We start from the raw sequence: 26591 nt of genomic DNA on the forward strand, positions 1-26591 counted from the left end.
GACAGCAAGAAAAGTACTCTCATATCTGGGTGATGTAATCTGACGGAGCATGGTGCAGATGCTGACAAGTTGTAGAAATTTCTAATAGCATCCCACCACACGTGTGCTGCAGTTTTCCCGCCCAACAGATGTGCTTGGGCCCCTCAGTCACTGTAAAAATCCTAAAGAATTCAACTCCAAGGTGAGGCGGGAGGGTATGTGAGAATACTTGGTCTGCGGTCCTCGGAGAACACCTGCTACAGATGAGTAACTTTATTTCTCCGAGGAAAAGCAGGCCATTGTATTCTCACATCTGGGAATCCCTGGCTATTAGGCTCACCAAAAACAACAATGCTAGGACAACAGGGTCTTGAAACATTGAGGTCTGTACTCCATAAACCTGAAACAATTTGTGCACCAGTGGTGGAGGTGCAGACCAGAACAGAACAAAATTTGGACTTAGAGAGGTGGAGTTAGATTGTAGACACCAAACAAATTCTGCAGGTCTGTCTGACCGAACCAGCTGTCACATCGGGTATCCTGTTCAAGGCAATAATGAGATGTGAATGTGTAGACAGATGACTACATCGCAACTTTACAATCTTGTCTCTGGAGGCTGATATCAAGTGGGCTACCAATGTAGCTATGGCTCTTACATTGTCAGCCTTGGCATGAACCTCCAGAGTCAACCTAGCCCGGGCATAAGTAAAGGAGATGCAATCTGCTAGCCAAATGGAAATTGTGTATTTCCCGATGGCTACCCCGTCCTACTTGGGTCAAAAGAAACTAAAAGTTGGATAGATAGATTATCTATGAGCTTTAGTTCGCTCCAGATAGAAGGCTAAGGCTTAGGTTTGCTTGCAGTCCAAAGTATGCAGTACACACTCGTCAAGACAGGCATGAGGTTTTCGGAAAAATGTTGTCAAGACAACCGATTAAGATGCAACTGACACTACCTTAGGAAGGAACTTAGGCTGCATGCGGAGAACTACAGCGAAAGATACATACCTGTAGCAGGTATTCTCCGAGGACAGCAGACTGATTGTTCTCACGACTGGGTAACATCCACAGCAGCCCCAGGAACAGAAATCTTCCTAGCAACAAAAAGTCTGCTAGAGCCTTCGAGTGCATGAGTGCGCACACCGAGCGGCCATCTTCCCGCCCGTCGCGCGAGAGTCCCACTTAGTTAAATTATAAAGCAATAACAAGGGAAAGAACAACTTCAAAGGGGAGGTGGGCGGGTTTGTGAGAACAATCAGCCTGCTGTCCTCGGAGAATACCTGCTACAGGTATGTATCTTTCACTTTCTCCGAGGACAAGCAGGCTGCTTGTTCTCACGACTGGGGTATCCCTAGCCCCCAGGCTCACTCAAAATAACAAAGAAGGTCAATTGGGCCTCACAACGGTGAGGACATAACAAGGATTGACTTACGAAGCAGAACATCTAACTGAGAGTGCAGACGGGAACAGAATAAAAATGGGCCTAGGGGGGTGGAGTTGGATTCTAAACCCCGAACAGATTCTGTAGCACCGACTGCCCAAACCGAATATCGCGTCGGGTATCCTGCTGAAGGCAGTAGTGAGATGTGAATGTGTGGATTGATGACCACGTCGCAGCCTTGCAAAGCTCTTCAATAGTGGCTGATTTCAAGTGGGACACCGACGCTGCCATGGCTTTAACACTATGAGCAGTGACATGACCCTCAAGAGTCTGCCCAGATTGGGCATAAGTGAAGGAAATGCAATCTGCTAGCCAATTGGAAATGGTGCGTTTCCCGACTGCGACTCTCCTTCTGTTGGGATCAAAAGAAACAAACATTTGGGCGGACTGTCTGAAGGGGCTTGTCCGCTCCACATAGAAGGCCAATGCTCTCTTGCAGTCCAAGGTGTGCAACTGACGTTCAGCAGGGCGGGTATGAGGACGGGAAAAAAATGTTGGCAACACAATTGACTGGTTCAGATGGAACTCCGACACCACCTTCGGCAAGAACTTAGGGTGCGTGCAGAGGACTACTCTGTTATGATAAACTTTGAGAAAAGGAGCATGAGCTACTAAGGCTTGAAGCTCACTGACTCTACGAGCAGAAGTAACAGCCACCAAGAAAATGACCTTCCAGGTCAAGTACTTCAGATGGCAGGAATTCAGTGGCTCAAAAGGAGGCTTCATTAGCTGGGAGAGAACGACGTTGAGATCCCATGACACTGATGGAGGTTTGACAGGGGGCTTTGACAAAAGCAAACCTCTCATGAAGAGAACTAAAGGCTTACCTTCCACACAACAATGAAAAGCACTAATTGCGCTAAGATGAACTCTTACGGAGTTGGTCTTGAGAAGTGTGGAAGGTATTCAAGCAGGGTCTGTGTAAGACAAGAGCGAGGATCTAGGGCCTTGCTATCAAACCAGACGGCAAACCTCCTCCATTTGAAAAAGTAACACTTCTTCGTGGAATCTTTCCTGGAAGCAAGCAAAACTTGGGAGAAACACTCAGAAAGACCCATAGAAGCGAAGTCTATGCTCTCAACATCCAGGCCGTGAGAGCCAGAGACTGGAGGTTGGGATACAGAAACACTCCTTCGTTCTGAGTTATGAGGGTTGGAAAAGAGTCCAATCTCCACGGTTCTTCGGAGGACAACTCCAGAAGAAGAGGGAACCAAATCGGACGCAACCAGAAGGGAATCATGGTTCTGCAGTCTTGCTTGAGTTTCAGCAAAGTCTTCCTCACCAGAGGTATGGGAGGATATGCATGCAGAAAGCCTGTACCCCAATGCAGGAGAAAAGCATTTGATGCTAGTCTGTTGTAGGCCTGCAGGCTGGAACAGAACTGAGGGACTTTGTGATTGATTTCAGTGGCAAAAAGATCCACCAAGGGGGTGCCCCACTCTTGGAAGATCTTGCGAACGATGCCTGAATTGAGCAACCACTCGTGAGGTTGCATTATCCTGCTCAATCTGTTGGCCAGACTGTTATTTACGCCTGCCAGATACGTGGCTTGGAGAGACATGCCGTAACAGCGAGCCCAAAGCCACATCCTGATGGCTTCCAGACACAGGGGGCAAGATCCGGTACCCCCCTGCTTATTGATGTAGTACATGGCAACCTGATTGTTTGTCTGAATATGGATAATTTGATTGGACAGCCGATACCTGAAAGCCTTTAGAGCGTTCCAGACCGCTCGCAACTCCAGGAGATTGATCTGAAGACCTGTTTCCTGGAGGGACCAAACTCCTTGAGTGTGAAGCCCATCTACATGAGCTCCCCACCCCAGGAGGGATGCATCTGTTGCCAGCACTTTTTGTGGCTGAGGAATTTGAAAAGGACGTCCCAAGGTCAAATTGGATCGAATTTGTCCACCACTGAAGGGAATTTTGAAAATCGGTGGACAGCTGGATTGCATCCTCTAGATCCCCTGCAGCTTGATACCACTGAGAAGCTAAGGTCCATTGAGCTGATCTCATATGAAGACGGGCCATGGGTGTCACATGAACTGTGGAGGCCATATGGCCTAAAAGTCTCAACATCTGGTGGGCTGTGATCTGCTGAGACGCTCTGGCCATGGAAACTAGAGATGTCTGCTCTGGCCTCTGGAAGATAGGCACGAGCCGTCCATGAATCCAGCAGAGCTCCTATAAATTCCAGTTTCTGAACAGGGAAAAGATGGGACGGGGTAATTTATTACAAACCCGAGCAGCTCCAGTAGTCGAATAGTCATGTGCATGGACTCTAGAGCTCCTGCCTCTGAGGTGTTCTTCACCAGCCAATCGTCGAGATAAGGGAACACATGCACTCCCAGTCTACATAGCGACGCTGCAACTACTGCCAGGCATTTTGTAAAGACTCTTGGCGCAGACGCCAGACCAAAGGGCAGCACACAATACTGGAAGTGCTGCGCTCCCAGGCAGAATCGAAGATACTTCCTGTGAGCTGGAAGTATCTGAATGTGAGTATAAGCATCCTTTAAGTCCAGAGAGCATAGCCAATCGTTTTTCTGAATCATGGGGAGAAGGGTGCCCAGGGAACCATCCTGAACTTTTCTCGGACTAGGAATTTGTTCAGGGCCCTTAGGTCTAGGATGGGACGCATCCCCCCTGTTTTCTTTTGCACAAGGAAGTACCTGAAACAGAACCCCAGCCCTTCTTACCCTGGTGGTATGGGCTCGACCGCATTGGCGCTGAGAAGGGCGGAGAGCTCCTCTGCAAGTACCTGCCTGTGCTGGAAGCTGAAGGATTGCGCTCCCGGTGGGCAATTTGGAGGACTGGAAGTCAATTTGAGGGAGTACCCTAACCGGAGTGTTTGAAGGACCCACCGGTCGGAGGTTATGAGACGCCACCTTTGGTGAAAAAAATGTTAGCCTCCCTCCAACTGGCAAGCCGTCCAGCTCGGACACTTTTATAGCGGGTATGCTCAACTGGAGCCAGTCAAAAACTCGTCCCCTGCTTTTGCTGGGGAGCTGCAGGGGCCTGCCTTGGCGCACGCTGTTGAGGAGAATGAGCGCACTGGGGCTGAGCCTGAGAAGGCTGTCGAGAAGGAGGATTGTACCTACGCTTGTTATAAGCATAGGGGGCATTCCTCCTTCCCCGGAAAAATCGTCTACCTGATGAGGTAGTAGCAGAAGGCGCCCGGCGGAGAGATTGTCCATAGCAGTTTCCCGCTGAGTGATCTGATCAACCACTTTCTCGCCAAAAATATTATCCCCCCGGCAAGGGGCATCCACAATCCGCTGCTGGACTCGATTGTCCCAGCCAGAGGCACGCAGCCATGAGAGTCTGCGCATCACTATACCTTGGGCAGCGAATCTGGATGCAACATCAAAAGAATCGTAAACACCCCTGGACAGGAATTTACAACACGCCTTCTGCTGCCTGACCACCTCCTGAAAAGGCCTGGCCTGCCCCGGAGGAAGCTTGTCGACCAAATCCGCCAGTTGCTTCATCGTGTTCCTCAAGTGAATGCTCGTGTAGAGCTGGTAAGACTGAATTTTGGCCAAGAGCATAGAGGACTGGTAGGTCTTCCTCCCAAAAGAGTCTAGAGTTCTAGATTCCCGTCCCGGGGGCGTTGAGGTAAAATCTCTAGAACTCCCGGCTCTTTTGAGAGCGGAATCCACAACCATAGAGTCGTGAGGTAACTGCGACTTCATCAACTCAGGTTCTCCATGAATCAGATATTGGGACTCAGCTTTCTTAGGAATGGTGGGATTACTTAATGGTTTCATCCAGTTCCGCATAAGAGCCTCCTTGAGCACATTATGCAAAGGAACCGTGGATGACTCCTTAGGTGGCAAAGGATAGTCAAGGACCTCGAGCATATCAGTCCTGTGTCCGCTTTTTTAAGGCTAAGACACAACTTACATGTGTCTGGACGGTGGTCGGGCCCAAGGCACTAGAGACACCACGCGTGGGGGTCGGTACCTGAGATCGCCTGGTTGCACCAAGTACACTTCTTGAAGCAGCTGGGAGTCCTTGATGGCATGGACGGGAGGAGTGGCCTAGTGGTTAGGGTGGTGGACTTTGGTCCTGGGAAACTGAGTTCGATTCCCACTTCAGGCACAGGCAGCTCCTTGTGACTCTGGGCAAGTCACTTAACCCTCCATTGCCCCATGTAAGCCGCATTGAGCCTGCCATGAGTGGGAAAGCGCGGGGTACAAATGTAACAAAAAAAATAAAAAATAAAATCCTCGATTGTGTCAATTATAAAGACACAAAAGGGAAAATCCGTACGAGCGGCCAAAGAGAGCCGCAACGAAACTGAAAGAAAACTTAAAAAGGCCAAAAACTAAGTTGGGGGGGGGGGGGGGGGGTTGGTTTTTTTTTTTTTAGTTCTACAGACAGGGTACAGGTGAAAAAAAAAGAAAGAAGGAGAGAGGAAAACGCGGAAAAAAAGACGACGAAGGCTGTTTCACTGGGTGAGGAGAGAGACCGAAAAACAGCCACTCTCTACCGCGGAAAAAACAAGACTAAGCGGGACTCTCGCACGACAGGCAGGTAGATGGCCGCGCACTCGAAGGCACTAGCAAACGTTTTGTTGCTAGGAAGATTTCCGTTCCTGCGGCTGCTGTGGACGTCACCCAGTCGTGAGAACAAGCAGCCTGCTTGTCCTTGAGAATATATTATACTACTACTACTACTTAACATTTCTAAAGCGCTACTAGGGTTACGCAGCGCTGTACAATTTAACATAAAAGGACAGGCCCTGCTCAAAGAGCTTACAATCTAAAGGACAAGTGAGTATTAGTATAAGGTGGATCAGCTACTAGGGCTTGAAGCTCACTTACTCTGCAAGCTGAAGTGACCACCACTACAAACACAACTTTCCAGGTCAAATACTACAGACGACAAGAGTCAAGCGGTTCAAAAGGAGCTTTCATCAGCTGGGTGAGGACAACGTTGAGATCCCATGACACAGTTGGAGGTTTGACAGGGAGCTTCGTTAATAACAAAGCTTGCATGAAGCAAACAACTAGAGGCTGTACAGAGATAGGCCTACCTCCTACACAGAGAAAAGCAGTAACTGCACTTAGATGAACCCTTACAGAGTTGGTTTTCAAACCAAACTCAGAGAGAGGTGCAGGAGACATTCAAGCAGTTTTTCTGTAGGGCAGTTGAGAGATCTAAGGCCTTGCCCTCACACCAGAAGGCAAACCTCCTCCACTTAAATGAGTAACACCTGTTAAGAGGTGTCTTTCCTGGAAGCCAGCAAAAAGCAGGCGACTCCCGCCGGCAAATCTAAGAATTCAAACTCTATGCTCATCATAACCAAGCCATGAGGGCTACGGATTGGAGGCTGGGATGCAGGAGAGATCCCTCATTTTATGTGATGAGGGTCAGAAAATATTTCAATCTACTACTACTACTACTATTTAGCGTTTCTATAGCGCTACAAGGTGTACGCAGCGCTGCACAAACATAGAAGAAAGACAGTCCCTGCTCAAAGAGCTTACAATCTAATAGACAAAAAATAAATAAAGTAAGCAAATCAAATCAATTAATGTGAACGGGAAGGAAGAGAGGAGGGTAGGTGGAAGCGAGTGGTTATAAGTGGTTACGAGTCAAAAGCAATGTTAAAGAGGTGGGCTTTCAGTCTAGATTTAAAGGTGGCCAAGGATGGGGCAAGACGTAGGGGCTCAGGAAGTTTATTCCAGGCGTAGGGTGCAGCGAGACAGAAGGCGCGAAGTCTGGAGTTGGCAGTAGTGGAGAAGGGAACAGATAAGAAGGATTTATCCATGGAGCGGAGTGCACGGGAAGGGGTGTAGGGAAGGACGAGTGTGGAGAGATACTGGGGAGCAGCAGACTGAGTACATTTATAGGGTAGTAGAAGAAGTTTGAACAGGAAGCGAAAACGGATAGGGAGCCAGTGAAGCGACTTGAGGAGAGGGGTAGTATGAGTAAAGCGACCCTGGTGGAAGACGAGACGGGCAGCATAGTTTTGAACCGAGTGGAGGGGGGAGAGGTGACTAAGTGGGAGGCCATGGATCTTCAGAGTACAACTTCAGAAGATGAGGAAACCAGATCTGCCTCGACCAGTAAGGCGCAATTAGGATCCTAGTTCCTTAGTCATGCTTGAGTTTCAGCAAAGTTTCTTCTACGAGAGGTGTTGGAGGATATGATCAACAACTGTAAATTTAACACTTCTCACTTATAACTTGGAATTGTGACCCTCTCATATTTGTCTATCTCATCTTACTATGCAAGACATGTTCTCTATGCAATACTAATGTTATCTAATCTGGTAAGGCAATTGCCTTAACGACATATTGTAAGCCACATTGAGCCTGCAAATAGGTGGGAAAATGTGGGATACAAATGCAATAAATAAAATAAAATATGCATACAGAGGTTCCTTCCCCCAATATAGGAGAAAGGCATCCGATGATAATCTGCCGTGTGACCTGAGCCTGGAACAGAAAGGGGTGACTGTTGTTGAGATGAGTGGCAAAAAAATCCAAGGAGGTACCCCATTCTCAGGAGATCTTGCAGGCTACGTCTATCTTGAAAGACCACTCGTGCAACTGCAAAACCCTGCTCAGTCTGTCCGCCAAGCAGTTGTCTTTCCTGGTAGGTATGTGGTTCAGAGGACCATTCCGCGAAGGAAACCCCACTGCCACATTCCCACTGCTTCCTGACACAAGGGGTAGGATCCTGCACACCGCTGCTTTTTCACATAAAACACTGCAACCTGGATGTCCATTGTGATGTGAATAATTTGGTTGTGCAGCTGATCTCTGAAATCCTTTAGAGCATTCCAATTGGTCCGCAGCTTGAGAAGACTGATATGAAAGTTCTGTTTCCTGAGCAGACCAACTCCCTTGGGGTGTGAAGCTCATCGACATGAGCTCCTCAACCCAGGTTGGTTGTATCCATCATTAGCATCTTAGAATTTGGAATGGCATTCCCACAGTCAAATTCGACCAAACTGTCCACCGGAAAAGAGCACGGGTCAACCCCGGAGGAATCTGGATGACATCTGCTAGGTACCCAGCCGCCTGAGACCACTGGAAAATTAGGTTCCACTGGACTTCTCTCAAGTGGAGGCATGCCATGGGAATGGCATGCACTGTTGAGGCCATGTGGCCCATCAATCTCAACATCTGCCGAGCTGTGATCTGTTTGCTGGCACGAACCTGCAAGTCGAGCACTGATAAGGAGTCCACCCTGACTTGGGGAAGAAAGGACCAAGCTTGCAAAGTATCTAGCAGGCTCTTATGCACTCCAATCGCTGGACCAGAAGTATGTGGGACTTTGGGTAGTTTATAATGAACCCTAGTAACTCCAACACCTGAACAGTTAGGCGCATAGACTGACACCCCTTCCCACGACGTGCTCTTAACCAGCTAATCATCCAGATAGGGAAACATATACTCCCAGCCTGCGTAGATATGCCACTACTACCGTTAGACATTTGGTGAATACTCTGAGAGATGACACAAAGCGGTACTGGTAGCGGTGTTTCCCTATGAGAAATCTGAAATACTTCCTTGATTGGGCAGTATTGAAATGTGGGTGTAGGCATCCTTTAGGTCTAGAGAGCATAGCTAGTCATTTACCTGAATCATGGGGTGAAAGGTGCCCAGGGAAATTATCCTGAACTTTTCTTTGACCGGGAATTTGTTCAATGCCCTTAAGTCTAGGATGGGATGAAATCCTCCCGTCTTTCTGGGCACAATGAAGTACCTGAAATACAATCCCATCCCCCTGGTAGCACAGGTTCGATCACATTAACCTACAGAAGGGCAGAGATTTCCTCTACAAATACCTGCTTCTGCTGAAAACTGCGCGACGACGTTCCTGTTGGGCAATTTGCTGTTTTTTGCCACCAATGAAGGACGTAACCAAGATGGACTATTTGAAGAACCACCTGTGATGGTAAAAAATCAGCCTCCACCCCACCAGAAGGCTATGCAGAACAGTCACTTGGAGAGTGCCTATGCTCTTCTGGAACCAGTTAAAAGCTCACCCATTGCTTTGACTGGGGTGTCGAATAGGACTTCTGAGGACAAAGTTGGAGGGCCCAGGGACGCCAGCCCTGGAACTGCTGGGCAAAGCGGGAAGGTGGAGGGAACTTACACTTTTGACAGTAATAGGGTCACCGCCTAGGTCCACTGGAAAATCTCTGAAAAGTGGAGGGTGCCAAAATAATGTTTGGATAATATCTGTATGATTCTTGATGAGATAAGCGATCTCCTCTACCTTGTCTCCAAACAAGTTAATCTCTCCTGAACCACTGGGTCCGGATCAGAGACATGCAGCCATGAATCTGTGCATCCCCACACCCATGGCGGAGAGTCTGGACGCCACATGAAAAAGTGTCATAAGGCCCCCCCCCGGCTAGATATTTTCTACACTCCAGCTGCTTCTTGCCCAGCTGGCAAATCTCAGCAGCCTGCTCCATTGGGAGAGACTGCACCAGACTGAGTATACTGTGGACCAGGGATTGCAAGTACAGGCTTAGGTAGAGATGGTAGGACTGGATGCAAGCAATAAGCACCAAGGCCTGAAATGTTTTTTCCCAAATGAATCCAGAGTCCTAGTCTCTCTACCTGGGGGTGCCAAGGCATGAGTTCTAGAGCTCCTAGCTCATTTGAAGGCGCCCTGCATGCCTGAACAGTCTGTTGCTGCAGCATCTGCGCCAGCTCATCCCTTGGGACAGCTCATCGAAGAAAGGCATCTGCAAAGGCGGGGGAGCTGGTAAGGTGGCAGCCTGAGAAGGCGTTGTGTCGAGCTGGAAGCTACTTTGAGGCTTGTACACCAGCATCTCTTCCAAAGAGGGGGCATGCTCCCCTCGGTGCCACCACATCTCAGGTATCGACGATGCCAATTCCTCAGTGCTCCCAGTACCATGCATTGAAGAGGACCGATGCTTGTGCTTCTTGGGCTTTCCCGATGCTCAGCGTCATGGTCCCTCGGTGACAACAAGGACAATATCAATGAATTCAATGAGGACCGATCCCTGGGCCAACTCTCAGAACCTGATGTTGAGACAGATGGAGATCTTCTTGATGCCAGTGCACTTCCAGTGAATGTAGAAGTCTTCACAGCCATCAAGGTCGATGCTTCCAGTGCTGATGTACCAGTCTTCGAGAATCCAAAAAGTTTCTCCTGCCTCGCACTCTGTGTCCTCAGTTGCATTTTTAAACAGAGAGAACAAGAGTTCTGCTCACAGTAAGGCCCAAGGCATCAGATGCACCATGAGTGCAGATCCATTACCAAAATCACCCGATTACATTGAGTGCACATCTTGAAGCCACTGGGGGGCTTTTGAGACATCAAAAAAAGAATCACGGCCAACTTAAACTCCTCAATTTTGAACCAAAAAAAGGAGCAGAGGCCAAATTGATGTCAGTGCTCTGGCCTAAAACAGACCTGGCAGTTCGCAAAAATGAAAAGAAAACTAAGAAAAATAAAGACAGTTTGAAAAGATAAAGGGAACTACTAACAAAATACTGAAAAAGTAGTAAAAGAAAGTAAAAACAACTGCATGGGAGGCACTGCGAAGTCCAGAAAAAATATGCACACCGAGAACACTGACGTGTCCTTCCAGCTCTACGGAAAAACAAAAACTGAGGAACCCAAGCTCATGCATTGGGCAGGAAGGCAACAGCACATGTGCAGTAGGATGCAGCTAGACATTTTTATAACTCACTAGTCAGCGTCCACACCGGGCTCTGTCAGACAATGTTAACCAGATGTGAGTATACAACAGCATGCTTGTCCTGGAGAAATTTGTAATACAGTTTTCTGAGCTCCTGGATCTGTAAAGTAAAGGAAAATTAGGTTCTTATCTTGATAATTTTCTTTCCTTTAGTCACAGCAGATGAATCCATTAACTGATAGGTTGTATCCGCCTACCAGCAGGTGGAGATAGAGAACAGTGAAAGCACATGGTGTTCCTGGACACCCAGCCCCCTCTGCCTTCAGTATATGAAATTTCCATAGCAGAGTGAATAAGAAAGGCAAAATAACAAACTTTCCTCACAGAGAACAAATGCCACTGAACCGGAGCAATAACCAAACAAAGGAGGGATGTTATCAACCTCCTGCAATAAAAACAGCATGTAGTAACACTGATAGCTTGTCTTCAAGTACTCCTAATGAGGCACAATGTCTGTACAAAAACTGAAGTCAGTCAGGGAGGGATCATAGATTCATCTGCTGTGACTAAAGGAAAGAAAATGATCAAGGTAAGAACATAATGTTCCCTTCCTTGTCATCAACAGCAGATGAATCCATTAACTGATGGGATGTACCAAAGCACTCCCTAAGTAGGACAGGCAACTCCGCGAGCAAGCTCCAAAACGTGCATCCTGCCGCACTGCCACATCCAGCCTGTAATGCCGCACGAAAGACAGCTGAGAAGCCCAGGTAGCCGCACGACAGATCTCTTGAAGAGAAAAAACACCCGTTTCAGCCCATGAAGAGGACACTGCCCTCATAGAGTGCGCTTTAAACGCTTCAGGCAGAGACCGCCCTGAAAGCAGATAAGCAGAAAAAATGAGGTCCTTAAGCCAGTGGGCTATAGTGGCCTTAGACGCCGGAACCCCCCCGTCGGGGACCTGCCAACAGAACAAATAAATGATCAGAATTCCTAAACTCATTTGACATCTGCAGATACTGCCAGAGAGCCCTGCAGACATCCAAAAGGTGCAATTGCCCAAAGGAGTCCGGAAACTCCTCCTTACAAAAGGAAGGAAGAAAAATGGGCTGGTTCAGGTGAAAAGCTGAAACCACCTTAGGCAGAAAGGAAGACACCGTACTAACAGTTACCCCGGATTCTGAGAACTGTTGAAAAGGATCCCGACAGGAAAGAGCCTGAAGCTCAGACACTCTTCTTGCCAACATCATTGCCACTAAAAAAACTCTTGAGAGTCACATCCTTCTCAGAAGCCCATTTAAGGGGCTCAAACGAGATTGCTGGAGCGTCTTCAACACGAGCCCCAAGTTCCAAGCCGGACAGGGCGACCGCAAGGAGGACGGAGACAAAGCGCCCCTCTGAGAAATCGGACAATATCTGGATGAGCAGCAAGGGACAAGCTGGAGACTTTCCCCCGGAAGCAGGCCAACGCTGCCACTTGAACTCGAAGGGAATTGTAGGCCAGGCCCTTTTGTAGCCCATCCTGCAAAAAGTCCAGCAAAAGCGAGACTATCGCCAGAGTGGGCGAGATAGCCTTTGGAGTACATCACGCCTCAAAAGTGCGCCACATCCGAGCATAAGTCGCAGAGCTAGACCGCATGCAAGCCTGCAACAGCGTGGCAATAACCTTATTAGAATAGCCCTTGTCCCTCTATTGCGCTCTCTCAAGAGCCAGACCATAAGACCAAAGCGGCAAGGATCTTCCATAGTCACTAGACCCTGAACTAACAAGTTCGAAACCCGAGGCAAAGGAAGAGGCGCGTCCACCAGCATCCGCCGGAGATCCGCGTACCACTGACGCCTTGGCCAATCCGGGGCGATGAGAATCACCAATCCTCGGTGCAGGCGAATCTGAAGTAGCACTTGTCCTATCAAGGGCCAAGGAGGGAACACATACAGGAAGCGCGAGGGCCAAGGTTGAGCCAGGGCATCCAACCCCGACGAGCAAGGATCTCTCCTTCTGCTGAAAAAGCGAGGGACTTTGGAATTTATGCTTGATGCCATGAGGTCCAAGTCTGGAGTCCCCCCATTTTGCACAAATCTGAAGAAAAACTTCTTCTGCCGGTTCCCATTCCGCCAGGTCAATTTGATTTCTGCTGAGGAAATCGGCTTGTACGTTGCTCTGACCGGCTATGTGAGCCACGGACAGCAGCTCTAGATGGCGCTTGGCCCAGTTGCAGATCTGAGACGGCTCTGCAGCCAGGGCCCTGCACTGAGTGCCGCCCTGACGATTGCTGTAGGCCACTGCTGTCGTGTTGTCCGACAGAACTTGGACAGGAAGACCCTTCAGCGTACTGTGGAAGGCCAGAAGAACCTGGAATATCGCTCTCAGGTCCAAGTGATTGATGTACCATCCCGCTTCCACAGTGGACCACAGACCCTGAGCATAGCGTCCCCGGCAATGAGCTCCCCAGCCCGAAAGGCTGGCATTCGTTATTACCAGACACCAAAAAGGAAGAGCTAGTGGCATCCCCTGCCGCAGCATGCTGTCGGAAAGCCACCAATCCATACTGCGCTGGGCCGCAGGAAGCCACCTTAGTCTGCGTTGGTATTCCTGGGAAATCGGAGACCATTGCTGAAGCAGAGCAAGCTGCAGCGGCTTCATGTGAGCTCTCGCCCAGGGAACCACCTCTATGGTGGCCATCATCGATCCCAGGAGCTAAACAAAGTTCCAAGCTCGAGGACGAGGCATCTGCAGGAGCAGGCGTACCTGATTCTGAAGCTTGAGACGCCTGTGGTCAGGAGTCAGGTGACTTTTGGGCATATTGACTACCCAGCCCAGAGTCTGAAGAACTGTAACAACTCTGGCTGTGGCAAGTCGGATTTTGTCTGCCGAATCCGCTCTGATGAGCCAGTCATCAAGATAAGGGTGAACTCTGATACCCTCTCACCTGAGAAAGGAAGCCACCACTACCATCACCTTGGAAAAAGTCCGAGGGGTATTGCCAGGCCGAAAGGCAAGGCGCGAAACTGGAAATGTTGGCTCAATCCCGCAAACCGTAGAAACTGCTGAAGCAGCGGCCAGATGGGAATATAAAAATACGTTTCCTTGAGGTCCAGTGACGTGAGAAACTCTCCTGGCTGTACCGCCACAATGACGGAGCACAGGGTTTCCATGCGGAAGTGTCGCACTCCTAAGGCCTCGTTGACTCTGTGTAAGTCGAGGATAGGTCAATGACCCGCCTTTTCAAGGCACCACAAAATAGATGGAGTAGCGACCGCAGCCACGTTGAGCGGAAGGACCAGAACCACCGCTCCGAGCTTCTGCAACACCTGCAAGGTCTCGTTTACCGCCGCCTGCTTGACAGCAGTGCCGCATCGGGACTCCAAAAACGCGTCTCCCACCAGAGCAGTGAATTCTAGTCGGTAACCTTCTCTGATCAGGTCCAGGACCCACTGATCCGAAGTAATCTTGGTCCACTCCTCGAGAAAGAGGGAGAGACGACCCCCTACTGCAGGAACCGACGAGTGGACCGGTGCCCCATCATTGTGGAGAATGCCCCTGAACTCCTGGACATTGCCTGGACGCCGCAGCGCGTTTGTCCGACCGAAAGGAGCTCCTCTGCTGGAAATGGGTACGTTGACCAAACCCCGCAGAGCGCCCCGTGCGATACCTGCGAGCTTCGCGAAAACGTGGCATGGAAGAGGAGGGAAAAGAAGGACTTTTGGAAGAAGGCCTCAGCCTAACCTCAGGCAACCGTTAGGACTTAGACTCCCCTAGGTCCTTAACTATCTTCTCCAAATCCTCCCCAAATAAAAGAAAGCCCCGAAAAGGTAACCTCACCAGCCTGTGTTTAGAGGCCATGTCAGCCACCCAATGCCGGAGCCAAAGAAGGCGGCAGGCAGCAACCGCCACCGACATCTGCTTAGCCGAAGCTCTGACCAGATCATAAAGGGCATCAGCCAAGAAAGACAGTTCAGACTCCATACGTGGGCAGACCTCAGTGAGGGAACCCGCTCCATCGGTGGGCTGCTCAACCGCCTGCTGCAACCAGGAAAGGCAGGCCCGGGCTGCATAGGAACTGCAAATAGCTGCCCGTACTACTACTACTACTATTCAGCATTTCTATAGCGCTACAAGGCATACGCAGCGCTGCACAAACATAGAAGAAAGACAGTCCCTGCTCAAAGAGCTTACAATCTAATAGACAAAAAAAAATAAAGTAAGCAAATCAAATCAATTAATGTGAACGGGAAGGAAGAGAGGAGGGTAGGTGGAGGCGAGTGGTTACAAGTGGTTACAGTCAAAAGCAATCTTAAAGAGGTAGGCTTTCAGTCTAGATTTAAAGGTGGCCAAGGATGGGGCAAGACGTAGGGGCTCAGGAAGTTTATTCCAGGCGTAGGGTGCAGCGAGACAGAAGGCGCGAAGTCTGGAGTTGGCAGTAGTGGAGAAGGGAACAGATAAGAAGGATTTATCCATGGAGCGGAGTGCACGGGAAGGGGTGTAGGGAAGGACGAGTGTGGAGAGATACTGGGGAGCAGCAGAGTGAGTACATTTATAGGTTAGTAGAAGAAGTTTGAACAGGATGCGAAAACGGATAGGGAGCCAGTGAAGGGTCTTGAGGAGAGGGGTAGTATGAGTAAAGCGACCCTGGCAGAAGATGAGACAGGCAGCAGAGTTTTGAACCGATTGGAGAGGTGACTTAAGTGGGAGGCCAGCAAGAAGCAGATTGCAGTAGTCTAAACGAGAGGTGACAAGGGTGTGGATGAGGGTTTTGGTAGAGTGCTCGGAAAGAAAGGGGCAGATTTTACGGATGTTGTAAAGAAAGAGACGACGGGTCTTGGCAATCTGCTGGATATGAGCAGAGAAGGAGAGAGAAGAGTCAAAGATGACCCCAAGGTTTCGAGCTGAGGAGACAGGGAGAATGAGAGAGCCATCAACAGAAATAGAAAACGGGGGGAGCGGGGAGGTGGGTTTGGGGGGGAAAATGAGAAGCTCGGTTTTGGTCATATTTAATTTCAGGTGGCGTTGAGACATCCAGACAGCAATGTCAGACAAGCACGCTGAAACTTTGGTTTGGATGCAAGGTGAGATATCAGGGGTAGAAAGGTAGATTTGGGAGTCATCAGCATAGAGATGGTAGGAAAAGCCATGGGATGAGATTAATGAACCAAGGGAAGAAGTGTAGATAGAAAAGAGGAGGGGACCAAGAACAGAACCCTGAGGTATGCCGACAGGCAGAGGGATAGAAGAGGATCCACCAGTGAACACTAAAGGTGCGGAGGGAGAGGTAGGAAGAGAACCAGGAAAGGACAGAGCCCTGGAATCCAAGTGAGGACAGGGTATCGAGAAGTATGCTGTGATCGACAGTGTCAAAAGCAGTGGAAAGGCCCGAGATTTCTTTTTTTTATATATTTATTCATTTATTCAACTTATTACAAGAAACATCTTGCTTAGGAAAGTATCCAATAATAAAGACAAATATATAATAATAAGGAAAAATAAGAAAATATACATTTTCAAAGGTATCTAATACTCAAGTCCATAAATTCGAGATCCAAGATTTAGGAAATCTATGGGAGTAAATAACAAAAAAGAAAGTATACAGGATAATGCAAACCTTGCTAAGAGGAGTTAACTTATTCTTTAACGCTTATCCACTTTTACTGAGGCTATGAGTGCCGATACGTGAGCAGGTTTTGTAAATACATATTTCTTCTCCCTAAGCCTTACTATGCACTTACAGGGATATCTTAAAAAAAAGGTTCCCCCAAGTGCAAAATTTCAGGCCTAAGGAGCAAAAATTGTTTCCTCCGTCTTCCAGTCTCCTTAGAGACGTCAGGAAATAGTAATACTTTAAAGCCCAAAAAAAGGCTTATCTTTATTTCGGAAAAATAAACGAAAGATCCAATTTTTGTCTGGTAGTAATGCAACTGTCATCACTAACGTAGCAGCAGTTGCAAGTTCAGAGTCAGAAGTCTGAAGCAAAAGAGAACCATCAATCGGATTATCAGGTTGGTTCAAGTCCTTCCCAGGAATATAATATGCCATAGTTAATGGTGGTAAATTCGGGTCAGGAATCATCAAGATTTCACGCATATAGCGTTTCAACATCTCCAGAGGAGCAACATTCTGTACTCTAGGAAAGTTAACAAATCTCAGGTTATGACTTTTAGTATAGTTATCAAAAATTTCAGTTTTCAGTCTGAGGTTTGTCAAATCTTTTGTCATAACAGGTTGTATTGTTTCAATCTTCACAATTCTTTGATCCATTTTATCCACTTTATCATTCAACTCTAAACTGCTCATCTTTTTTTTGTAAGTCAATTTCTAAGGATTTTACTTTTGGTAGCACTTCATTAATCTGTTTTAGGAAAGTTTGTCCCAGGTTAGAAACTAAGTCCCATAATGCATCTAACGTTACTTCTTTCGGTTTAGCTGCTAACTCTTTAGGAATTTCAAACCTTACAGAGGACCGCTCACGGGTCTCTCTCAGTCCCTCAGCTCCTCTCCCCTCAATCCGCGGCGATTCCATGGGCAAGCTGCCCTCCGTTCCGACCTGAGATGTAAATGAAGCTTCCAATCAGCGTTCTTCTGGGCCCTTACCACCTTCCGGAGTGGACCCCGTCGATTCAGTAAGGAAGGAACTTGCGCCTATCGGCTGGGGAGGAGGGGTGGGCGCAGCGGGGCTCAGAGTGACTTCAAAGCCAGGAGAAGCCAAAATCTCCACTTTGCCGGCGTTCTGCCGTCAGAAGTAGCTCCCTGCGGCCTCAAAAAGCGATCCATCGGACCAGGTAAAGAGGGGGGGTAATGGGGAAGCTCTACCCTTTATTCTCCCTCTTCATTTAGGCATTTTGTTTGAGCACAGAGATCGAGGCTCACAGCAACTTAGCGGGGTGCGGCCATCTTGGATATCAAGGCCCGAGATTTCAAAGGACTGCTTCAGCGCGGATTCCAGCCGCCAGCCCTGCATATCTTTCAAAGCGACCCCTCCCTCCACAGGGAGAATAGTCTTTTTAGTCACAGCTGACTAACGCATCCACTTTAGGCATCCCAAAGAGGGCCAACTGAGTTTCACTCAGAGGGTAAAGGTGACACATAGCCCTGGCCACCTTCAAGGGACCATAAGGGTCAAACCATTGAGCTGAAATAAGCTCTTGGATGGAAGCAAGCACGGGAGAAGCCTGAGAAGGTTTCTTAGTACTAGCCATCCTAGGATTAATAGAAAAGGCAGCACCCTCATCAGGATCTTCAATACAAAGGGCCTGCAAGGAATCAGAAATCAGAGCTGGCAGCTCGTCGCGGTGGAAAATCCAAACCACTTTAGGGTCATCCAACTCCTGTGGCAAGCAGCCACCCTGGTCTGGATCATCAGTCCGTGATGGCCTGCCCGACCCCTCAGACTCCCCGAAACTAGACCACGGGGGAGAACAAGGTGAAGAGTCCCCCTCAGACGGGGTATTCACTCGTCTACGCTTAGCTTCAGTCAAAGGCTCGGGGGAAGAAATAAAGTCTCCAGCAGACGCTGGGCTATCAAGAACTGAAGGCAACCCAGTCCAAAACGAATTGTCAGAAGCCTCAGGCAGTGCTCTTTTTAACATAAAAGCCTTATGCATCAGCAGCACAAATTCAGGGGAGAAAAACTCACCCTGTACCTCCGCCCCCACATTGGGGGAAGCGGAGGCAATAGCTCCTCTAGAAACTTCGAAAAGGAGGCTTTCCCCTGCACTCAGACCCCTCCGCAACCGCGAGGGTCGAGTCATGCGGCGCCTCCAAGATGGCGCCCGCTGCCAACTCCGTCGGTCGGGAAGACTCACCGCCCACAATACTCGTGCCAGCATTAGCATCTAGGCAGCACGAGCTGCAAAGCCCCACTGCTGATCTGCATTTCCCTCAGTGGGAACAGCGCTTAACCCCTTCAGCAGCCATCAAATACAGAAAACAAAATGGCGCCCTCGCGCCAAAACTTACCCCACACAGAGCGCTGTCAGCGAGAAACTCCCCAGAGGACCTGGGCAGCACTCTCACCTCAGGAGACCGAGTCAAACGAGCTTCATTCAAGCTGCACCGAACCAGGAGCTCTGAAGAAAGCCTCAGAAATCGCCATGCTGAGAAAGCGAGCCTCTCTCTTTTTTTTTTTTTTTTTACTGTGAGGAAAGATAGAGGCAGGCAGTCACAGAGGAACTCTGGGAGAAGGGGGAATGGGGTAAGGCAGGGACAGGGAAAACCAAGTATGCCTTTAAAGTGGGCACCACCAGCCACAACACCCCCCTGCTCTACTGGCAAAGCAAAGGAGCCATCCCAGGCAGAAATCCAGGAGCTGAGAAAGCGACGTCCACACCTGCTGGGAGATAGAGATATACTGAAGGCAGAGGGGGCTGGGCATCCAGAACACCATGTGCTTTCAAGTGTTCTCTATCTCCACCTGCTGGTAGGTGGATACAACCCATCAGTTAATGGATTCATCTGCTGTTGATGACAAGGAATAAAATTTACTGGTCTAGCACAATATGTGGTAGCCCATGTATACTACTAAACTGTAAATCTCAGTTTTACCTAAAAAGACTTCCCTGTTCCCCCCCCCCCCCCCAACCTAATACACCTCTCTCTTTCCTATTATGTTGTCTTTCTTGCCTACAGAATCCATAGGAGAAACAGGAAAATACCTCTATGAGGAAACAAGATGCAACACAGAGCAGAGAATGACTCGCGACTTTCAAGACAGGAGTAGCAGTAAAAAAGTCTTTATTAAAGCACCAAAGTGAGACTCAGGTCCGTGTTTCGGCAGACTAGCCACCTGCTTCAGGGGTCATAGAACTGTACAAAAACACGTTAAGATTCCAGAGACTACCTCTACTTCATGTTGCGTCTTTCTTGCCTAGGCAGTCTTTATGCATCTTCCTTCAAAATCTGAAGAATTTAACCATAGCCAGATACAGAGATGGCTTTTAATCACCTGATAGATTTCTAGCACTTCTATTACTGGTGGACTAAAGAAAAGGGATGAAAGGATTTTAGGTCATAGGAGAGTGGATCATGGTCCTTTGAACTCAATTCTAATTCTTATGTACTGTAAAATACTTCGTTCAAAACTTTCCTCTCTCTTCATGTAGAGCTGACAATATCTATTCAACTTGATCTCATCCTTTTCCCTTGCTTTGGGGGATATTATGAGTGATGTCAGAACCAAAAACATGAGATTTTCTGCCCTACCTTGTTTCAGCGTACTCTATAGGAAAGTGCAATTTAAGCAGTTTTCTGCATTTGTTTTTTGAAGCTTGCATAATATGATATATACTCTTGGCCCTTTGCCCATTTCCTTTACAAAACACACTTTGCTTTTGTTTACCTGTCTAGTATTGCTGCCCCATTCTATGCTGCTAGACATTTTCTCATCCATATCCAGACTGCAAGAGTCTTTGTCTGTGAAGAAGTCATTATGTTGAGATAAGGAATCTGTTTCAGAATAGTTAGCAGAAGGTGTCTCTGATCTCTGATTAGTTGGTGATGAAGATCTAGATGGTGATTCCAGGAATTTCTTAATCGAAGGATGGTTGAAAACTACAGCATCACATGACTTGGAATCCTACCAGAAAGTTATAAACAGACATGTTACTGAAAAATACCATATGAGGTCAATTTTAATCATTTAAATAATTGTATACAGCTTATCCTATGCTTAATATAAGAAAAATGTATAAAACAATACAATGTTTTTCAAATCAGAAACAGAGCATTAACAGTTTTACAACATGAAATACCATACTAAAATCACAGCGATTAAAACAGTTCTTGGACCTTGCTCTGAAACCGAACAGATTTTGGCACACAACCCTCCCCTGAACAAATGTTTCCTAGGCTGCGTCCTCCTCCAGGTTTAGCTCTGACAACTACGAAAGTCAGATAAGCAACAGCATGTCCTCTCCAACAGATTATAAACCATGTATGAAAATATAGTGGGCAATATTCAGCCCATGGCAGGCAGTATATTTTTTTTTAAACACTCGCCACCATGGACTAAGTTAAACCCAAATATTCAGTGCCAGTCCATATACAGGTACCGACACTGAATATCGGGGTCTTCAGAGGTTCCAGAAAGTTATCTGGATAATGCCAGTACCCTGAAAGCTATCCAGGTAAGTTAGGACTGCTATGTTTGTTTAAGAAATATTCATCCTATACTATCTTAAAATTCTAGGCAGGTTCCAAAAATTACATAAACATAAATCAACATACAAAAACAGCATTATCACTACAGCATTTCATTTCAATAATTTTTCTAAAGGAGACATGATTGAACATCAATCTTAGCTCATCAGGTATCGAGTTTCATAATGAGGGACTAGCAACATTAAAAAAATAGATGACCGATGTTCCTCGAGCCAAATTTGTTTAAATGTGGAAACCTCTAAAATTTTTATTCACAAAGTGAAGGGTCCTTGAAGGACAATAGAATTGACAAGAAACATCAGATCCTTTGGTTGCAATAGGATTAGATGCTGAAAAAGCATTTGATCGTGTAGAATGGCCATATTTGTTCAAAGTACTACAATGGTATGGTTTATCTGCACAATCAATCAATATAATTAATTAAAGTCCTGTATACCTCCCCAACTACATTTATTCAAATTAATGATGTAATTTCTAAGCCTTTTACACCATCAAGGGGCACTAGACAGGGTTGTCCCTTATCTCCATTATTATTTAATCTAGCCCTTGAACCATTATTAACAGCGATTCGTCAACACCCCCTTATCAGTGGCGTTAAAATCGGTCAACAAAACATTAAATTAGCTGCGTACGCAGATGATGTCCTACTATTCACCTCTCCTACATCAATCCCTCACATACTGTGTTTAATATCTAAATATGCCAAAATATCCGGTTATAAATTAAATACCACAAAAACGGAACTTTTGCCCATAAATTGTGTTCATCTGAAACATATTATTCAACAATATAATTTTCAATGGAATGATAATCAAATTAAGTATTTGGGAGTTTTATTTGGTCCTACTATTGAGGACACTATTAAATATAACTCTGAAAATATAATTAAAATTACTGAATTACTAACTCAAAAATGGTCACCATTAAGGCTTAATTGGTGGGGTAGACTAGAAACCATAAAATGATGATAGTGCCAAAAATTAACTACATTCTTAGCATGCTACCTATGTTACTAAATCCAACACATATAAGAAGGTTGAAGCTAAATTAGTACAATTTTATGGAATAATAAAACACCTAGAATTTCAGTTAAAAAATTGAAGGCCTGTCCACTAAAAGGTGGTGTCAATTTTCCTAGTTTCTATGATTATCACATATCTTTTCTCCTAAAGCAAAACTCAGCATTTATGTATGATAAAGAACAACTCAACACCTCATCATGGTTCCAGATTGAAATGCTAAAGCAACCAGACACACCCACACATTTCTTCCCTTGGTCTCAAAAGACTAATGTTTCTTCTAATGTTTTGTTTAAAACTCTTAGAACTGTTTTTAATGAACTTGATTCAGTTGTCACACATCCCATAACACATACTATTGTACATCCCAATTTGGAACAATCCAAAATTCAAAATTAACAATTGTTGCATAAATTGGAATACTTGGAAAAAAGCTGGTATATGGACTCTCAATGATGTTATAAAAGATAATTCTTGGCTACCTTTTGCCCAAATAAGTATAAAATATGGTCTTAAAAGTTCTCAATACTATAAATGGGTTCAACTCAAACACTGTGTAACTAACTCCGTAGATATAAAAAAATTAACTACTGATTACCCTTCTTGCTGGCAACTTTGCAAGTCTTTTATGACTTCCAAAAAAGTTGCATCTAAATGGTACAAAATACTACAGTTAGCTAAATTCAAAGAACCTACTAATACCATGCAATCATGGGAATGCGATCTAAATGCCCAACTAGATGAAAAAACTTGGGAAAAATTTTGGTTTAAAATTACTCATACCACCAAATCAGCGTCCATTTCACAATCTATATTCTACTTAGCACACAGAGCCCTATGGACGCCTGCTAAACTCGCCAAATTGAACACAATAAAACCAAAAAACAGTGCGAATAAATGCTGGACCTGTGAAAAAGATGTTGGAAATCTTAAACATATCATCTATTCTTGCCCATATATTCAAGAATATTGGAATTCTGTATGGGACACAATATCTTCCACCTTGAATATTCAACATGTTTTATCATATAATATAGTTATATGTGGATCACTAATGTTACAATCATCAATAGACAAATATCAAGCACAATTACTGGATTTAATGTTACATCAAGCCCTTAGAACACTTTTCTTTTGTTGGAAAGATCTTGACAAAGTAACTTATTTATCATGGTGGAATTCTGTGTGTATTTTAGCTAAATATGAATATGCTGCGGCTGAAAAACATAACTCACTTGTTAAGTACAACAAAATATGGTCTCCTTTACTAAATCCACTACGTAATAACCTTTGTCAGAATTGAAATTATGTATTACTCCTGTGACTTATGATTATGATCTGTTATCGAAATAATCCCGGACTTGCCCTAACTTGAACATGTATGCTGATGCTTGTTACTGTTAACTTAAGCTGGTTAATTGCTTTATTTTAGCCATTTGTTATCATTTATAAAACACAATATTAGAACTAAAAAGAATGGTAAAGAAGTTGCAAGAGATGCTGTTCAACATGTGCATGTGGTTCTACTTGCTCAAATAATTACCCAGGCACTATCATGGAATACTGGCAGTAACCAAAGAACTTCTGGCTTTGCCTCTGCTCCACCCCTGGATGGCACCAGCACTAACCAGATAGTTCTGCAGCAGTCACACATGATATTCATGTTTTGCCTCAGATTAAGCCATTGGCTTTGTCCAATTTGAATACTGACCTAACTCCTGTTCCAGCTTGTTATATCAATGCACTGTCACTGTGGAATAAGTATGATATTCGAGATTTAGATGAAGACAGACTTGGGATTAGCCATTTTAACACAAACATGGTTAGAGAGAGAAGAGGTTATTATTCAAAATCTTGTGCGTCTACGGGATATGCTATGTGCTCCTTGATTAGAGCTGGAAAGTGGGGAGGAGGTATTTCTATAGTCCATAAAATGTCTTGGATTTGGAGATGACTGATTCACATCAATTACCTAGTTTAGAATGTTTGTTTGCTCAGATGAAATTAAGCCCTCCTTGAGTACTATTGGAATTTAATTGGTCTATAGAACACCAGGTTTACAGAACTCGATAGCAGAAGAATTCTATACTTTTGTATAACAGGCAAAATTGAAAGTGGGCTACATGTTGCTTCTTGGGGATCTTAACTTACATTTGGAATTGGATTCAAATCATGTCCTTTCATTGCGACAATTTTTTTCTGATACCGGCCTCTATGTAGAGAATCAGGGTTGCTCTCATTCGGCAGGTCATATGTTAGGCATGATAGCCTCTAACTGTTTTACAACTGGACATATGGTAGCAGGCGATTGGAACTCTCAAGTGGTCCCCTGGTCAGAATATACTTTACATGAATTTAATATTTATTTGATGCCAGAGTCTAAAAAGAATATAAGTCTGGATGAGGTGATCACTGAGGGGTCAAACTGGCACAAATTGCACCTTGGAGGGAGGTTGGACTTCCCAGTTACCATAAGATAACTATATGCTGAATCAAAAATTTCAGTCTTGGGGAAACACTATAAAGAAAGTGTTAGACACGATCACTCCTATGAAGTCAAGAAGGGTCACGGGTGGTAGAGATCCTTGATTTTCCCCAGATTTACCTGATCTAAGAGGGCTCTTTTTGAGGGGGTACTTGGGGGTACTGAGTACCGGCACCTTTTCCGTTGTCTGCTAAAATTGACCCATGGACTACAAGTTTTAATGAAAAAGTTCAGGCTCTAGACACCAATTCTGCCTTTCCATAGATTCTGTGACTGGTTGCAGGGGGCCTGGCTATTGTGGGGTAGGTGCCTCAGTGATCACCCACCCCTGAAGGGTGGCCTAGCATTTCAGTACCAGCACCTTTCTTGCTAGAAAAAAACACACTAAAACGTAAACAACTTGAGAGGCACGGGATTAAGTCGAAGGGAGAAGGTAATTACTTAACCTGGAAGGCCTGTGTATTATTATTATTACATTTGTATCCCGCGCTTTCCCACTCAAAGTAGGTTCAATACAGCTTACACAGTAAATAGGGAATACAGAATATTGTAGAGAGAGCAAAATTTAAGTATAACAGAGTAGTAGAATACATAAGTAGGTAGAGATAGGCAATGGAGAAGGGATTAAGGTGGGAGATATAGTCTGGGTCAATGTCGTTGTCTCCTGGGTATATGTTAAGTAGATGGGTTCATTAGTTTGGGTCATTTGGATATAGTTAGAAAAATAGCATTAGGTAATTGTAGTTGGCTTAAATGAGAATTGGTTATAGAAACGAGGTAATGGCTAAAAAAAACAGCTTGTTTCAGAACGTATTAGTAGGAGCATAAATCCAAGCAGAGTGCTTTTTAGACTAGTTAATTTTTTACACAATCACTGTCATGTACATTTTCTGGCACCCTTTAAGGGCAGAATTTTGCAAATTTTTCCGGTATAAGATAAGTACGATTTTAAATATTACAGCTTGTGCAGTGTGCACCAGTTATTGCTTGTTTATTTATTAGAAGCGAAGGACTCTGAGTAATATACCTATAGACCGTTTATTTTTAGGTTGGTGGATGAAGAGTGTGCAAGGGCTAATGTAAGTCACTCTGCCAGAGGGTGTTGCTCTTTAGAGCTATGTGCAGCAGACTTATTAAGATCTTTGCCTGATCTGGTATGTCTGGCTTACAAATCTGGTGAATTCCTTCTTGAGGGAAGACAATTATTGGGAAGATATGGGTGTTATCACTCTCAACCTTTGCTTAAGGGAGATAAATTAGACCCTATGGATTGTAGCAACTATTGGCCAGTGGCTAATCGTCAATATTAACGAAAGTCATGGAAGCAACTGTGACATCACAGGTTCAAGAATATTTGGATTTCTTTGACTTACTGGACCCTTTACAATTAGGGCTTCGTCCATCACATAATACTGAGACTAGCCGTTAAGCCCGTTAAAACGGGCGTTTTTTTTTTTAATTTCACTTTCATGTGCAGCAACTGTGCTCTGTCCCCTGCTCTTCCCCCATGTCAAGCAACCGTCCTCTGTCCTCTTCCCTCACCCCATGTGCAGCCACCCTCCTCTGTCCCCTGCCCTCCCCTCCATCGATTAATGAAAAAAAGGAAATTAAATAAGGGGGGAAAACATTTAATAATTGATTTTTACATTTGTCCGTATATTTTGAAACAGTATGGTCCAAAACCTCTAGGGACATTCATTTTTGCTCCCACTGATACAAATGCTAATGCACTATTATATGATCGTATATTTTTCATAAATGTTTTTGAATCTGGATCTTGTGCAGTCATCAAGCTCTTAATATATTCATTTGTAGTTATAGGCGGTAAATGTATAGACCCTTTATTGCAGCAAACATTAAACTTCTTATCTGTTG

General features: G+C 45.7%; 1 protein-coding gene across 1 annotated transcript in view; it reads right to left on the reverse strand.

Annotated features, from left to right (window-relative positions):
• The window catches only part of YEATS2 (YEATS domain containing 2), a 1439149-nt gene that overhangs the window by 1212474 nt on the left and 200084 nt on the right, over positions 1 to 26591 (reverse strand). The window contains 1 exon segment of the mRNA XM_030217135.1: positions 20392 to 20628. Within this exon segment, the coding sequence (XP_030072995.1) occupies positions 20392 to 20628 (237 nt within the window).

The sequence above is a fragment of the Microcaecilia unicolor genome, chromosome 10 (genome assembly GCF_901765095.1).
Source record: "Microcaecilia unicolor chromosome 10, aMicUni1.1, whole genome shotgun sequence".
NCBI lineage: Eukaryota > Metazoa > Chordata > Amphibia > Gymnophiona > Siphonopidae > Microcaecilia > Microcaecilia unicolor.